Source organism: Tauraco erythrolophus, chromosome 7 (assembly GCF_009769465.1).
Source record: "Tauraco erythrolophus isolate bTauEry1 chromosome 7, bTauEry1.pri, whole genome shotgun sequence".
Lineage (NCBI taxonomy): Eukaryota > Metazoa > Chordata > Aves > Musophagiformes > Musophagidae > Tauraco > Tauraco erythrolophus.
In genome coordinates, this window is record NC_141471.1 from 6,997,368 (window position 1) to 7,013,938 (window position 16,571).

The 16,571-nt window shown below is 42.5% G+C and overlaps 1 protein-coding gene across 1 annotated transcript in view; it reads right to left on the reverse strand.

Annotated features, from left to right (window-relative positions):
- The window catches only part of XYLB (xylulokinase), an 89,792-nt gene that overhangs the window by 73,110 nt on the left and 111 nt on the right, over positions 1-16,571 (reverse strand). Inside the window, exons 2-8 of the mRNA XM_086614708.1 lie at positions 14,324-14,406; positions 13,357-13,426; positions 11,383-11,463; positions 9,559-9,645; positions 8,214-8,342; positions 4,277-4,342; positions 1,823-1,895 (exon numbers count right to left, since the gene is read on the reverse strand). Coding sequence (XP_086470834.1) covers positions 1,823-1,895; positions 4,277-4,342; positions 8,214-8,342; positions 9,559-9,645; positions 11,383-11,463; positions 13,357-13,426; positions 14,324-14,406 — 589 coding nt within the window. The remainder of the gene's footprint in view (positions 1-1,822; positions 1,896-4,276; positions 4,343-8,213; positions 8,343-9,558; positions 9,646-11,382; positions 11,464-13,356; positions 13,427-14,323; positions 14,407-16,571) is intronic.

Sequence of the window (16,571 nt, forward strand, 5' to 3'; positions counted from 1 at the left end):
GGATCCAAATAACTACTGCATACATTATAATTATATTTTATTACTGGAATTAGAATTCTCTCTCATTATGTTAACAGAAGAAAAGAATGAACAAGACAAAATATAGCTTACAATGCGAAAAAAATAATTCTGCCTTGTGAAGAGAACTATAACATCCTGCTTAGTTCTCTTATCTTTTTTCACACAAAGATTTAATAATCTTACATGCTCTGAACAGTAGATAACATTTATTCAAGTTCCGTAAACATCCAGAGGTGTAACAGAACAGGTTCTCCTAGAGCTGTTTGAAAACTGCAATACATTTTCTAAGAAAATTTTCCAATAAAGCAAATTTTCGTTTTCTTTAGTTTAGAACGTTTTCGTTTTCAAACAAACACAGAAATTTTCATGCTCCGAAGTTGAAGAAGCACAGATTTTCCTCACCTGCTTCCAAGTAGAAAAGAAAGAGGTAATATTACCAAAAAAAAAAAAAAAGATACCAAGAACCCAACCCCAAAACCAAGATTTTTTTTTTAATGCTTATATTTTCAAACATTTGAACCAAAATTAAGACTTAACTCTCACTGGAAAACAAGAAATCAACATATTTCTTTATCAGAAAAAGCACCTTCAAGATCTCACCCCCTCTCTTTGAAATGCAATACATGGAGCTAATTCTGCGGGTGGTTGAGCAGATGAAATGCTCAGTATTTGGGCCTACTGAGGAGCAAAGTGCAAACCTCCGAAGGCTCATTGTTGCCAATAATACAGAAAAAAAATAAAATTTGGCTGTGAAAATACACAGCTAACAGAACAGGACCAGAAGATAGATGTAATAATCTCACAACTGCTGCAAAATAAGCAAGGATTGGGTTGCAATTTTTAAGGTCTCAAGTATAACTGGGAGATCTGATATTGAATAAGTTGACCATTAGCTAAAATTGAGGTGTCGTGCCTTTTCCTATGAGCTTTGATGGAACAACGACGGAGAAAAAATGAGTTGGTCTTAACGCATGGGTGTCAACTATGGCTCTAAACTGCAAAATTTCCTTATAGAGCCTTGTTATCTAACCTTTCGGCTCTGAAATATATCTTTTTTTAGTTTCAGAGCAGGAATCAAAAATGCTATTTAGAAATAACGGCACAGCTCCCAGGAAAATGGTTTCCTTTGTAATTGCCATTTAAAATTGCCATTTAAAAGCTGGATAACTGAGATAACACGCAACAGAAAAGAGAGACACCAGTCTTGTCACTTTATTGTCTTTGTTATGATGAATAGAGAGATATGGAAGGTTTTTTTTTTTTTTTTTAACTGAGTTTAGGATTTTTTTGCTTAGTTTATGCTTTTTTGTCTGGTTCATTTTGAAAAGATATTTCTGTTGCAGATCCATACTCCAGTTAGGTAGAGGGAAAAATAATCACAATATACATCTTGTTCACATCCTGCGCAACTCAGAGCTAAACCAGCAAAATCAAAGAACAAATATCAGAACTATGAAGTCTAGCCAAATATCCACAACTTTTTCATGCTTTTAAGTAGATATTTCAACATTCTTTTATATATCATCAAGTAATGAGAAAAAGTACAATTTAAGAATATTTTCTGTGGATCTATTTTGTAGAAACAGAAATCGTAGTATGATGGGAATAAATTAGCACAGCTGACAACACTACCATGAGTATCAACAAATTGAAAGGAGTAACTTAGCTTAAAATCTAATACACTTGTCATTAAAGACTGAAAATAAATAGCAGAGACTTTGTTCCTCTTTTATGTAAGGTGAGGATGGAAAGGAAAATTTCCTTGTTGAATTGTTACTACGAGAAAAGCCCCCACACTTACCATCACTGTAATCGATGGGTGCATAAGCTCCTAGGAAGAGGGAAGCTGCAAAACTACTAACCAAAGAGATTCTCTGAAAGAAAAAGTGTGAGACAGTGCGTCCCATCAGTATTCACTTCGAAGAAAGTAAATAGTAAGTAACTGAAAGCAGCAAATGTTAATAGATGCTTATTGTTAGGCACAGAAAGTGCACAAAAATACACCTAGAAGGATTATTCAGTTCTATCTCACCACCTAAGTAACACTGCAGATATCAATCTAAAAGTAACCCCATGATAAAAGCTGTTAATAGCTTTGCATTCTGAAACATGCAAAATACAATTAGCATGTTAGCATACTCTGTTATCATGTATTAATTCACAACCTTGGTGTATCACAGAACCTCATTTCAAGTTAAAAAAAATAAAATGAAATAAAAAAAACCCACACAAAAACACTTGTATGTTGACGACAGGGGAAACACCCACAAACCATGCACTGGTTCAACCAGAGCACAGGTCTGTAAGCTTTTTAGCAGCTCTGGCAAGGCTCTGCTAGCACCTTTACTGAACTCTTACCTCCCTCCCAGCTGAGACCCCAGACCTCCCAGGAGTTACTGCCAGGAGCTGGTAATGATCAGCTTTGAAGTGAACCACTACCTGCAGCTCTGCCTCAGGGTATGTTCCAACAGTGCATTAAACCCAGCTGTAGGGCTTCTAATATTGGCCCAAAAATGCCCCAGCCACGTGACACAATGCACTGATCCAACAGGAACTTCCTTCCACTTCAAATCTGCTATACAAACAAAGAAGTTAACCGGCTACCGCCAAGCTTTCTGCATGACCTAGTATTATCTGTTCCCAAGAAGCTGGCATAAAAGCTGACAAATTCCTTATTGCGTGCTCTGACTAATTCAGAAGAAATATGATTGTCACCCAATAACTAATCAGAATCAAATCTCTACTGGTTGAGTGAGCCAGCAGTGACAGGTTTTTTATTAATGATCACAAAACCACCGCTGCACACAGCACATTCAAAGACAGGCTATAGCCAGAGCTCTAAGAGGTGGTTATAATGGCCAGGAAACTTAATGATGCACTTGCTCTTCATGCATCTCTCCCCAAGAATATATCATATTGTGCTTAGATAACGACGGCCTACCTTCTGTGGTGCCCCAGCGGGCACTAGCTGCCTGAAATGGAAGGAAAAGGATGAAGTTAAACTGCGAATCAGCCAGTTTAGCAAGCTGACCTACAGAAGGAAAAACATCCACCTTCCACATGTCATTGAGACTGCCGAGCTGCTAAGTGCTTCTTGAAGGTCCTCAAGAGCAATTCTGGCATAGAGGTATTTCGTGCTTGAACATAACATCTTGCATATCCTTTATTGCTAAAAGGTGCCATCAATGCAACCAGCCCTCAAAGTCTGAAATTGGTTTGACTAGTTCTCAGTTCCACAGACCCACTTCCTCTCTATTAATGTATCTTTCTCTAAATTTAGTCTTAAGCTTATGATCAGACTGTGTGAGTGTTTTGTTTCATCCCATACCTTACTAGCATAAAGGTTATACAAAGAAAATGTACTAAGAAAGAAAAAAAAAATTAAAAATGAGGCATTTTCTCACAAAATACTGAGTCAACTCACTTCCTCAAGGGATTAACTGTTTTATGCAGGTGTGAGATTTTAAAAACCACAAAAAAATTATGATCGATGCTATCAAGTACTGCAGTAGTACAAAACCAGGAGCAGCCCGACTTCACAGGTCTGGCTGTTTGGCATATTCTAATCACAAGACAGGGGTCCTTCTCTCATTTACATCATATTTGCGTGGGGTTTTCACCTTGCTTCAAACCATAGCATTTCAGTCACAGCTAGATGCAGACTCAACAAACTGAAACAATAATGGAATTGCAAGCTGATATCTGAAAATTAAAAATCAGAAAGAAAGCAACTAAACAATGCAATTCATTCGCAACAATAGAATCAAAGTAGCTCCTCGAGGGAAAAAAACATTAAATAAGTCTGGAACTGACTGCAGGTTTTTTCCTACGCACATCCACATGGATGCCAACTTTGTATGTCAGAACAATTACACTCCTGCATGCAAATGGCCAGTTCTAAGTGTGAAAATTTCAACTGTGTGCTTAATTACCCGCTTGTGTTCAAATTGCTGTAAATACAACTTATTGCCACTCAAGTCTGTTTTTTAAAACTTCTTCCACAAAGATGGGATCCAATGAAACCTGCTGTGTTAAACATAACATTCCAGATAGGCAGATAAAAATTGGGCATCAGTTCTAACAACTAATAATTTAACAAAACAAAAACTAAAATAATATTTTTTTTTATTTTAATCTTAAAATCAAACATAAGAATCAAAATATTCTTTAGTTAAAAAGTCTGACATCCCTACAAAATTAATTTTAAAAGATTTTCAACTGTGTTTTTCAATTAGTGTATTGAAGTTGAGCCAACCTCAGTTTGCATGTAGACCTCAGGATTCTGGCTGTAAATCTTTGCTATCTGGTTTCCTGTAAAACGCTGAAAAAGAAATGCAAATGCTTAGAAACACAAACCCTAAATGGAGTCAATAATCATTAACTCTGTGTAATGAGTTCAGTACATCGCACTTTGGATATTTAATTTGCCTGATGCATGATGAAAGTCAGCGCACAGCAGGCAATCTGCACTAAACAGGCTATAACGCACAGTCTCATTATGAGAATTTTGCTCACCTTTTGAAAAAAAAGCATGTGAAAAAGCATTACTATCCATAATTTACATTTCAGAAATGACAGTTCAATGGAATGAATCACATTTATTCCGTGCACAGGAACCAGCACCATTCAAATGCTGCCTTCAAACCCTTGAAAAGGTTTAAGCTACCCAACCTATGTACCCCTCTGTGAGGCAGGTGAATTGTGAACAAAGCAGGAAGCTTCATCCTCAAAGAAGCAACTCCAGCACAGGCTAATAATAGTTGTAAGAATAATTATTTTTCATTCACGTATTATATCGAATAACAAAAAACTTCTAGCACTGAAACCTTAACCTTTAGCAAGTTAAAAATAAACCGTTAGTGGTATGCAAAGTCTGATTTCAACGCTGGCCATAGAGCTTGCACAATGATTCAAACACAAAATCAGCAATCTGGGAGGTCAGAGCCTTGTTCTGTTGACCCAACAGGAGGAGGAGCCAGGAGCTGAGATGTCTGGAGGGCAGCCCTGCTCCAACTCATTGTCACAGTTACAAGAGTCTCTCGTGAGACCCCACCTGGAATACTGCATTCAGCTCTGGAGTCCCCAACACAAAAAGGACATGGAGCTGCTGGAGTGAGTCCAGAGGAGGCCATGAAGATGATCCGAGGGCTAGAGCACCTCTGCTATGAAGACAGGCTGAGAGAGTGGGGGCTGTTCAGCCTGGAGAAGAGAAGGCTCCAGGGTGATCTTATTGCAGCCTTCCAGTACCTAAAGGGGGCCTACAGGAAAGCTGGAGAGGGACTTTTTACAAGGGCGTGTAGTGATAGGACAAGGGGTAATGGATTTAAACTGAAAGAGGGCAGATTAGATCTAAGGAAATGTTTTACAATGAGGGTGGTGAGGCATTGGAACAGGTTGCCCAGAGAAGCTGTAGGTGCCCCATCCCTGGACGTGTTCAAGGCCAGGTTGGATCAAAAATTGGCTGGACGGCCGGGCCCAGAGAGTGGTGGTGAATGGAGTTAAATCCAGCTGGCGGCCGGTCACCAGTGGTGTTCCACAGGGATCAGTGCTGGGGCCTGTTCTCTTTAACATCTTTATCAATGATCTGGATGACAGGATTGAGTGCACCCTCAGCACGTTTGCAGATGACACTAAATTGGGAGGTAGTGTTGATCTGCCTGAGGGTCGGGAGGCTCTACAGAGGGACCTGGACAGACTGGATCGATGGGTCGAGGCCAACTGTATGAAATTCAACAAGACCAAGTGCCGGGTCCTGCACTTGGGCCACAACAACCCCCTGCAGCGTTACAGGCTTGGGGAAGTGTGGCTGGAAAGCTGCACAGCAGAGAAGGACCTGGTGGTGCTGGTCGACAGCCGATTGAACAGGAGCCAGCAGTGTGCCCAAGCAGCCAAGAAAGCCAACGCAATCCTGGCATGTATCAGAAACAGTGTGGCCAGCAGAGCAGGGAAGTGATTGTCCCCCTGTACTCAGCACTGGTGAGGCCACACCTGGAGTACTGTGTCCAGTTTTGGGCCCCTCACTTCAAGAAGGACGTTGAGGTGCTGAAGCAGGTTCAGAGAAGGGCAACAAAACTAGTGAAGCGTTTAGAGAACTTGTCCTAGGAGGAGCAGCTGAGGGAGCTGGGACTGTTTAGTCTGGAGAAGAGGAGGCTCGGGGGGGACCTTATCGCTCTCTACAATTACCTGAAAGGAAGCTGCAGGGAGATGGGGGTCGGTCTCTTCTCCCACGTTACGAATGACAGGATGAGAGGGAATGGCCTCAAGTTGCGCCAGGGGAAATTTAGTTTAGATATCAGGAAAAATTTCTTTACAGAGAGGGTTGTGAAGTATTGGAACAGGCTGCCCAGGGAGGTGGTGGAGTCCCCATCCCTGGAGGTGATTAAAAACCATGTAGATTTGGTGTTGAGCAATATGGTTTAGGCACCCTGACAGTGCAGAGTGAATGGTTGGACTTGATGATCTTGAAGGTCTCTTCCAACCAGATGATTCTATGATTCTGTGATTCAATTAGACATAAGGAAGAAATTCTTCCCTCTGAGGGTGGTGAGGCACTGGAACAGGTTGCCCAGAGAAGTTGTGCATAGCCCATCCCTGGAAGTGTTCAAGGCCAGGTTGGAAGAGGCTTTGAGCAACCTGGTGTAGTGGAGGGTGTCCCTGCCCATGGCAGGGGGGTTGGAACTAGATGATCTTTGAGGTCCCTTCCAACCCCAGCCATTCTATGATTCTATGATCCTAAGAGAGAGAAGGGTCAGGAGGAGCCAAGCAACACAGTACTCTCTGATAGCATCCCAAACTTCTGAAACACTTCTCTTAGGTCAACAGCTGCTTGTTAGCCTTCAGAGAACATTAAAAGGCCAATCTTTTAATTGCGGAAGTAACCTAGAGCAGTGATCCACAAATAGGGAGGTCAAAACCCCAAGTAAACCTGTAACACAAACTGGATTGCCATCTCAATGGAAACGTGGCTCCACAGGAGATCCCAGGGGAGAACCAGGCCCTGAGACTGTAAGCATGGCCACCAAACGCTATATTTCAGAACCACTGGCGAAATGCAACAGCTGACCCCAGCTGCCTCCTGCAGCTAAACTTCCTGTGTTTGCCTAATTTCACTTTAAAATTTCCACACTTTCCTTTGTGAGACTACTGCAAAGCACGGTATCATTGGAGTTTATTCAAAAAGTCTTTCTTTCCCAGTTAACGCTGATCGCTGTTCGCCGATGACACCAAGCTGTGTGGTGCCGTTGACACGCTGGAAGGGAGGGATGCCATCCAGAAGGACCTCGACAGGCTGGAGAGGTGGGCCCGTACCAACCTCATGAAGTTTAACCAGGCCAAGTGCAAGGTCCTACATCTGGGTCATGGCAATCCCAGGCACAATTACAGACTGGGTGGAGAATGGATCGTGAGCAGCCCTGAGGAGAAGGACTTGGGAGTACTGGTGGACGAGAAGCTCAATATGAGCCGGCAATGTGCTCTTGCGGCCCAGAAGGCCAACCGCGTCCTGGGCTGCATCAAGAGGAGCGTGGCCAGCAGGTCAAGGGAGGTGATTCTCCCCCTCTACTCTGCCCTCGTGAGACCTCACTTGGAGTATTGCGTCCAGTTCTGGAGTCCCCAACATAAGAAGGACATGGACCAGTTGGAGAGGGTCCAGAGGAGGGCCACGAAGATGATAAGAGGGCTGGAGCACCTTTCCTATGAGGACAGGCTGAAAGAGTTGGGGCTGTTCAGCCTGGAGAAGAGGAGGCTCCGGGGTGACCTTATAGCGGTCTTCCAGTACCTCAAGGGGGCCTACAAGAAAGATGGGGAGAGGCTGTTCAGGAGGGCCAGTTGTGATAGGACAAGGGGTAATGGTTTTAAAATAGAGGGAGGTAGATTCAGGTTGGATATTAGGAAAAAATTTTTTACCATGAGAGTTGTAGAACACTGGAACAGGTTGCCCAGAGAGGTGGTGGATGCTCCATCCCTGGAGACGTTCAAGGCCTGGTTGGATGAGGCCCTGAGCAACCTGATCTAGTTGGAGATATCCCTGTTCCTTGCAGGGGGGTTGGACTAGATGACCTTTGAAGGTCCCTTCCAGCCCTAACGATTCTATGATTCTATGATTCTATGATTATCTGCTACGGTATCACCGTGATGGCAGAATTGTTTCTATCAGGAGACTGCCGAGGACTTTCTTCCCCTCCGCTCCTTACCTCGTAGGCTCGAGAACCAGTGATACTTGCTAGGTGCTGTGCTCCCCCCACCGCTTTCTCCAGAGCGCTGCACTGGGAAGCTGTGCTCGAATCCATCCAGATGGGGCTGTTGCTGACAGAAAAACAAGCCTGCAACAAAGAATATCCTTTATTAGTAAGTCCGATCTCTAAGAAGTCCCTGCAAGAGTAACAGCAATACAGCAGACCTACGTATCGGCTCACAGTTCAGCTCTCTGACATGCTTTCTGGTCTCCTCTGGAGAATTAAAGGAAAGAGGATATTGGGCAGCATGTTGGTCAGTGGTGAAAAGTTTAACCCACACTTCACACCAGAGGGAAACAACAGGCTTCTGCTGCTGCTACTTGACGTAAGCTGCAGCACGATGTCTCAGTATGCTCCGTCGGTGGCCAAAGTCCTGGTCCCTTTTATGCAAGTTTAGCTCCACTTCTTAGAGCTCCTCTCTAAACAGTAAGATTATCTTTCCACAGTCCTACTAACAAATTTCTCTTTAATGACTGGCATAACCATTTGGAAATGCAACTGAGGCTTAGTACACCAGAGAGCATTTTAATTCCATTTCCATGAGACATTTCCATTCCATTTCTGCACAGATGAGATATTTCAAAAATTAATCATTCAACTGATCAGTTACACAAATGTCTCCCTTTCAACATACAACTGTCCTTTCTGATCTTGAAGTAAGGAAGGTAAGAGTCTTCAAGAGGAAAGTTGATTCCTCCCTACTTTTGTTTTTAAATAAAAGTTTGACAAGTCTATGTCCAAAACTTACCAACCACACACATGTATACATAGAAAGTTGAAGTTCAACAAGGTACTAGTTAGGAGTTTGTGCCCACACAGCAATACAGTTCCATCCTTTCAGAGGTATGTGTAAATCGGTCTTTTTTCTTTTTTCTTTTTTTTTTTTTAATATTTTTCTAACGAAATTGCAAGCATTGCAAGGAAACTCAGGTACAATGGTATTTTTCACCACAATTTTTTGTTAATACAAATATATTAAAAAAAAAAGTAAAACATTTACAGGCTATTTACAAAAGTATTACGTTTCCTAAAAGAACAAACAGGCTGTTACCCTGACACAGAAAGATTCTGGGACACCCACTGGCACCTGTAAGCTTTTAAAGCAGCACATACTGTCACTCAGGATAAAAGGAAGCGTCAAAAGCCCTGGAGCTGAAGGAATAACCAGTACATTTCACTTTATGCTGCAGGGGCATGCAACTCAGCCAAACAAGAGGAAAAGTTTGCAAGGAGAAAAACAACATGTAAGCATCAGAAAAAGGACAGCACAGCTCTCCCTTCAGTCCTCTTTTACGCACGTTACCTTTAGTGACTGATGTAAAGGCAGATCAGATGATGCATTCTTTAAAATGTGGATGCTTCCTTTTTTCCAGTACACACTCCCATGTTGCTGTAGAAAGCACAGAAACAGAAGTTGGAGATGCCCTCCCAAGCCACAAAGTTAATATCCTGATCTGAATTTAAAACTCAAAGGGACAGAGAACTGTCTTCAAAAGAGGACCAAAAAATACACCTTTTAAATCAAGTGCCTCATTAAGACTCTTTAGGATTGAGCAAAGCATATACTGAATCAGAAAACGTAGAAGCCAAGAGACAATGATGATTTTGAACTATAGCAACTTCTAGTGGGAACTATTACTATATTGCTAATGGCTTTAGATATTTCTTTGAGGGCTCTTTGAGCTGTAGCCAGGGCTCCACAGTAAGGACTGTTAGTTCTGTGCTATTTCAGCACAGCCTCCAGGTCCTTCAGTTACATGCCTGCCCCAGTCACCACTAACAGACTGCCTAATATTGAGAAGGATATTTAAGCTCCATCTCTCAGGTGGCTTCCTCAAGCCAAGGACACCCTAGGCAACTGCAAAGCACCATCCAGTGACCCACTAACAGTTCTGATGACACCAAGCGCACGCAGAAACCCCTGGGCACAGAGTACTTGACCACAGTCTCATCCAGATTGTATTTCACATCTCTCTGCCTTTTCTGCAGACAATTGAGACCAAGTTTCTCCCTTCTTTGGGACAAATACTGGCACATCAGTGCACCTCTGCAGTGATCTGCAGCATAAAGACAAGGTACTTCAAAGAGAAAAGGGAGAGAGGCAATATGGGTTGGAATGGGGCAACTAAATGAAATTTGTTCTACCTGAAAGAATCTGAATTTAGCATCAAGTTGATACTCCTAACTTGTTGGAGGATGGGTAAAATAAAGGGAATACAGGCAATCTGGAAATGCACTTCTTTTTTTCACTTGAGTAGGCTGAGGTTACTTGGCAGTCCCTAACTTCTGTTCCACTGAAGAATTCATAACAAAGCCTTGATACCAGCTACGATTTTCAGACACTTTGCTCAGACTTTCAACTGAAATCAAAGAAACACAGAAATCAAAGCACGAGTTTTGATTAATTAGTCCCCTATATATCAAGATGAACAACCTAAACCTCATGCGTCAGAATTAGCTATCGCTTTGTTGCTGTCCTCACCCCGGATATGATCTGTGAAAGTTATAAAAGACTTCCTTGTTTCACCGGATTGCTAAGAGAGCGGCCAACTGACTAAGTCTCAGGATGGGTTTTATAAATCTCATTAAAAAGGCGTTACGCACTACAGGCTACATCATGGCAGCATCTCTGGCATTTCTGCAAAGACTGTCGTAACTCGGTTTTTGTCATTCCTAGGCGGATCCCTACCCTAACCAACAAAAACTGTGCTCAACAGGATGTCACTGTGCCTTTAGTAAACTGCTCCTTGCTATCTTTTCTACTCCATTTCCACAAGCACCTGGATATGCTGAAATTCAAACCGATCCCAGTCATTTCAGAATCTGTATGTACAGAGAATTTAAACAACAGGAAATCAACTCGTTATGCACTATATTGATCTAAACAATCGCGCTGTAAACCGCATCCTCCACTCCCACTACCTTCCAGTGACTGCTCTGTGTGCTTCAGGTTTTAATTTCCCCTGAGGAACGTGTCTTTGAACGGATGTTTATATAGAAGCTTTGGTTTTACTTGATGTCATTATGGTCTTCTGCGATACAATTATTTAAATGAAATTTATCACTATACTTTATACTCTGTTGAAGAAATATAGTAAGACTGATTTTTTTTTCAATGTAAACTAACCTGGCCAGCACCAGACAAAGCTCTGACTTGAGAGAAGTTAAAGCCCGCAGACTTCATCTTTTCCAAAATCATATCCAGAGCCTACAAGAACAAGCAGAATCAAGAACAATTGTAATGAGCTATGAAATTATGCACACTCACAATCTCTGGAATTAAACAGTAAATTCATTTCATCACTGATAAGAGTTCATTGGCAGATAATGAAAAATTAGCTAATGGCAATGGACTTCTCAAGCAGCTGCATAAATTAACTTACTAAGAGTCCACAAAAGAAAAGTTGAAACATACAGGGGAAAAAAAAATAAATCTTTAAACAAGTTGAATCACAAAGATCTATTCTTTGAAATCTAAATAAGAGGCAAGAGTTCATAGAATCATAGAATGGTTAGGGCTGGAAGGGACCTTCAAAGGTCATCTAGTAGTTAAAGAATTCCAATTCAATAAAAAGATACTTTCCAGAATGCTAGACACAAAGCAGGATTCTCTTTTTCTGTTCTTACTTTTGGAAATCTATGAAATCTTCATGGGATGCACCCTGCACCCAATCCTACAATATGTTGTTATCCTCAATACCACCACCCACAGTGTCAGCTGAAATCTCAGGGTCTCTTTAATATAAGGCTAATTCAGGTGAACTTTAGCACGTTAAGCATTCAGGTTAATTTTGTTCTTGCCACATTTTCCTGAAGTTTAAAACCAAAAATTAATCTATCTTCACATAGTCTCAATCGGATCAGCATTTCCCAGACTATCTTGACAAATGGACCACTGCTAGACTTCAAAATTTCCCAAGACACACCATATACCTATATCATCTTATTATTAATTTAATATTACAACTGTTCCTGTTCATTATGGCTCAAGAGACCAACTGCCAGCAAATTTATCAAACCTTTGTCAACTACTGCGGATCACCAGCTGGGGGTTCTGTGACTTTTCAAATATCTCAACTATTCAAATCACACTAGTAGACAAATTTACATAGTACCACGTGAGATCAAGTGTGGCAGAATCTGCACAGAAGCAAGGAAGGCTTTCTTTTAAAATAGAAAAGAATGCTGTATTGTACCGAGGACAGAGAGAAGAATGACATAGAATTCAAGTCCAGGAGAAAATGCCATTATTTAATTAATTACAAATCCGTATATATAACGTGGTTCGCAAGAAGGGCCAAGGCAATTGGTCGCTTGACCATTCACCTCCCAGAGTGATTGGCTGAATGCTCCGACACCCATTTCAAAACAACTTTCCCAGTGTACCATAAACAAGACTGCATAACAATCTACAGGTACAAGATAAAGTCTTAGTTTACAAAAACCTCAAACTGTTTCTCAGCTAGCCTGCACAGGAAAAAGAACTTTCACAGGATGCTGCAGCAGCTGGAAAATTTCTCTGCTTCTAGCTTTTTAGTATCCACACTGTATTTCAAAACAAACACCAGTCAAAGTGACTGGGAATCACTGAATAAACTGCTCTTTAACCACTTACCATTTGTGACATAACTTGTTAGCAAAGCTTATTCTAAAAAAAAATAATGCAAGTAACTTGGATGCTACAAAAATCACAGAAAGGCAAAGTGACAGCTGCCCCTTTTGCGTATGAAACAAGAAGATGAAGGAAAAAAAGAATACTCTTTTTTCAAATGAGGGAAAGTCAGGAAAGGGTTAATCACACATACAATGTTGCAATAGTAAAGAGTGGATAAACAAACAAAAAACTCTCAAAATGTTAGCAACTTCCACTACCTCTGTTGATAATGTTAATATTTGCACGAAAGACACAGAATAACACTAAAAAGAAACAGAACACAAGCACAAGGATTACTTTGATTTGAATGATGAGTTTCACGACTGCTGGAAATCATAGAATCATAGAAAATGGAATCATAGAATAGAATCATAGAATCATAGGAAATGCCTTTGCATTTCAATAACAGCAAGGAAGAAGCTCAACTATAGAAAAGTTTCTTCTTACCTTGACCCACATTAGCACTGGAGAAGTGACTGTCAGTCTGTCATTGTGAATATAGACTCCACCTTGAGTCCTACAGAAAAACAGTCTTTTCTTTTAGTAAATTAAGCAATTTTTTCCCCACCAAGCAAAGTTCTTCAAATTTATTAATAACCAAAGTGAGTCTGCAATGTTTTTATGTTAAAAGCAAGGACACAATCAGTGTTCGAACCTGAAAAAGGCAAAAGCCAGCTCCTAGGAGGTGACGTAAGAGATGTTTGACCCAATTGCAAAGTAAATAATCTGCGAAGAAAAGCTGTGATCCTCAAGTAAGATCTGTGACAGATTACAATGCTGATACTGCTCATTGGCTCCATGTAATTCATAGCTGTCTCTAAGTTTCCTAACTGTCACCGTTAGCCGCTTTAATCTAGAAGACGAAATTCCATTTTTGCTGTTAAACCATCAAGTAAGTAAATGTGCTCAATTGAAACTTGTGACCATGGAGGACGACATTTGTAAATTCTAGTCTGTTAACTGAAGTAAACAAATACTGTCACCCTGCATCCTCTTGTGAGATTTGGAACCACTGAATTTGTCTCCAAATGCCTTTTAGAAGTTCCCCTCATGCAATTATCACAGCATTCCACCCAGACACAAAGGCAGTGCTTACTTCTGTGTCCCCAAAAGAAACAGTCATGTCCACATGTTTGAAGTCCCACAGAAAAAAAATTAGTTTATTTATATATAATACTTTGAGGTAGATTTTTTTTTTTCCCCCACTTATTTCCTGTTGGGAGTTCTTGCCATTTTTACACACCAAAGAATGCAAGAGCATATACTATCCTTGCCAAGTATGAAACATGGACATGGCATGAACTTTTTCCATGCCTTCACACATATCAATAAAATCAAATAAGGCAACAGCCTCCCTGCCCCAATTCCCAACATTCTACATTATATTATCCAAGTAAAATACAAAAAGTCTTACTTAAATTCTGGAAGGTCTTTATCAAAATGAACATTATCCTCATAAATGACTCTCAGCTGCTCATCAATAGCAATGACTTTCAGCTACGAGATATAAAACAGGATGTTAACAAAAACCAACAATAATTAAATAGCACTGACAACTCATTTATAATAATTCAATTCTCACAGATGAAAAGGGAAAGGAGATCATCCTGATCCATGCAATTCACTGAAAGTATGGCACGATCGTACAAAAAAACAGCTATTATGTCAATTTCCAGCATGCCACCTATTCAGCATCATGCCAATGTGTTTGCTTGCATTTTCCCCCTCATTTTCTCTATCTGTAATTGAGAAGATCGAGATGCAGGCACATGCTGAAGAACAGCAAACATATTACCAGGTTCATAGCTTGCATCATGGTAAGTAATTTTTCCAACTTCCCCAAAGAATATGGTATCTTAGATTAAAGACGCCATATGCTTTTATTTTTCCTCACTATCTCCTTTTTTTTGCCCCATCTTACCAAGGAAAGCAATATCCCAAACAGGTGACTCCATAAGGCTGAGCTTTCTGGTAAGCACAAACAAGAAGAGTATCCCAAACTCTCCTCCTCTATCTTTACTCAAGCTGCCCTAGTGCACAAGAAAAACATTAACAGCTGGAGCTACGAAGACAGGCTGAGAGTTGGTGTTGTTCAGCCTGGAGAAGAGTAAGGCTCTGAGGAGATCTCATGGCAGTCTTCCAGTACCTAAAGGGGGCCTACAAGAAAGCTGGAGAGGGACTTTTTACAAGGGCATGGAGTGATAGGACAAGGAGCAATGGCTTTAAACTGAAAGAGATATAAGGAAGAAATTTTTCACTCTGAGGGTGGTGAGGCACTGGAACAGGTTGCCCAGAGAAGTTGTGGATGCTCCCCATCCCTGGAAGTGTTCAAGGCCAGGTTGAATGAGGCTTTGAGTAACCTGGTGTAGGGGAAGGTTTCCCTGCCCATGGCAGGGGGGTTGGAACTAGATGATCTTTTAGGTTCCTTCCAACCCAAACCATTCTATGATTCTGTGATTCAAAGGTAGCTCACATCCTGCACGTATTTCTGTAAGGGAGAGAGTGTGAACTGCTGTTAAAGGAACGAACACACACACACAAAAAATCTACAAAGACTAAGTGATCTCAAAGCGTTGTACCCAAACAACAAGGCCATCCCCATTTTAGCTGTAGTAGCGTGGGGCCATTATTTACACGCCGGCACAACTCATTACCAGCCTGGTGCCCTGCACCAGCTTAAAAACAGCTCTGACCCACTGCAGCTTAATTGGCTTTCTGCTTGCAGCCTGCCCCCTTATTACAGAACGCTCCATCAACCTAACCTGGATGTGTCTTTCCAAGCTCCCAAACTTCAGCACAGCCGTGAGGAAGTGATTTATGCTCATACGCCCATTGCCAACGCCTTCAGGCCTACGCACAACTCGGGCAGAGCTCCTACTTGCAGCGTAGTAAGACCCGATTGTGCCGACAAATCAAAATTTCAAGAAGCAACCCGAGCATCCAGGTTCATAATCCTACTAATCTCGATTCACACGAGGACACTGGAAAAGCTGGATTCAGGTGCAAAAACCCAGCTTGCAGCCTGGCTGGTGCCGCAGGCAGAGGGGTCTCTGTGCAGCTTGCACACAGTGAAGGGTCGTAGCACTCCTTTCCAGGATCAAACGCATCCCCAGCAGGATGGGGAAGCAGGACACGTGGGACGAGCTTCAGACAAGAGATGGGACAAACAGAAAGGAACGAAGGATGCGCTTATACAGGCAAAGGGAAGGGGGAATGCGAACAGCGGGGAGCATGAAACGCCAGTGGCCCACGGAAGCCTTAAACCACGTAATTCTGATGTGTTTTACGGAATTATTTTGCATCGGCCGCAGCAGGCTGCTGGTGTGCGTGAACCCCCGGCTCCGGGCGCAGCACCCCGCGGCGCCCAGCCCGGCCCTGCCGCGAACGAGGAAGCGGCAGAACCACGCCGTCGCTGCGCGCAGGAAGAGGCGACGAACGCCGCCGGCGCGGGGGAAGGCCCGTTCCCCTTCCGCGCCGCCGGGCCGCGGTGGCGGGGGGCAGCGCGGGCCTCGCCCCCCGTGCAGCGCCCCGCGGCCCGGCGGGTGCCGCCGCCCGCAGCCCCCGCGCTTCAGACCCCGGAGGCGGCGGCGGCGGCGGCTGCAGACGAGCCCCGGCCAGGGCCGGGCAGGCCCCGCGCTGGGGCCGCCGCCGCCCCGCCGAGC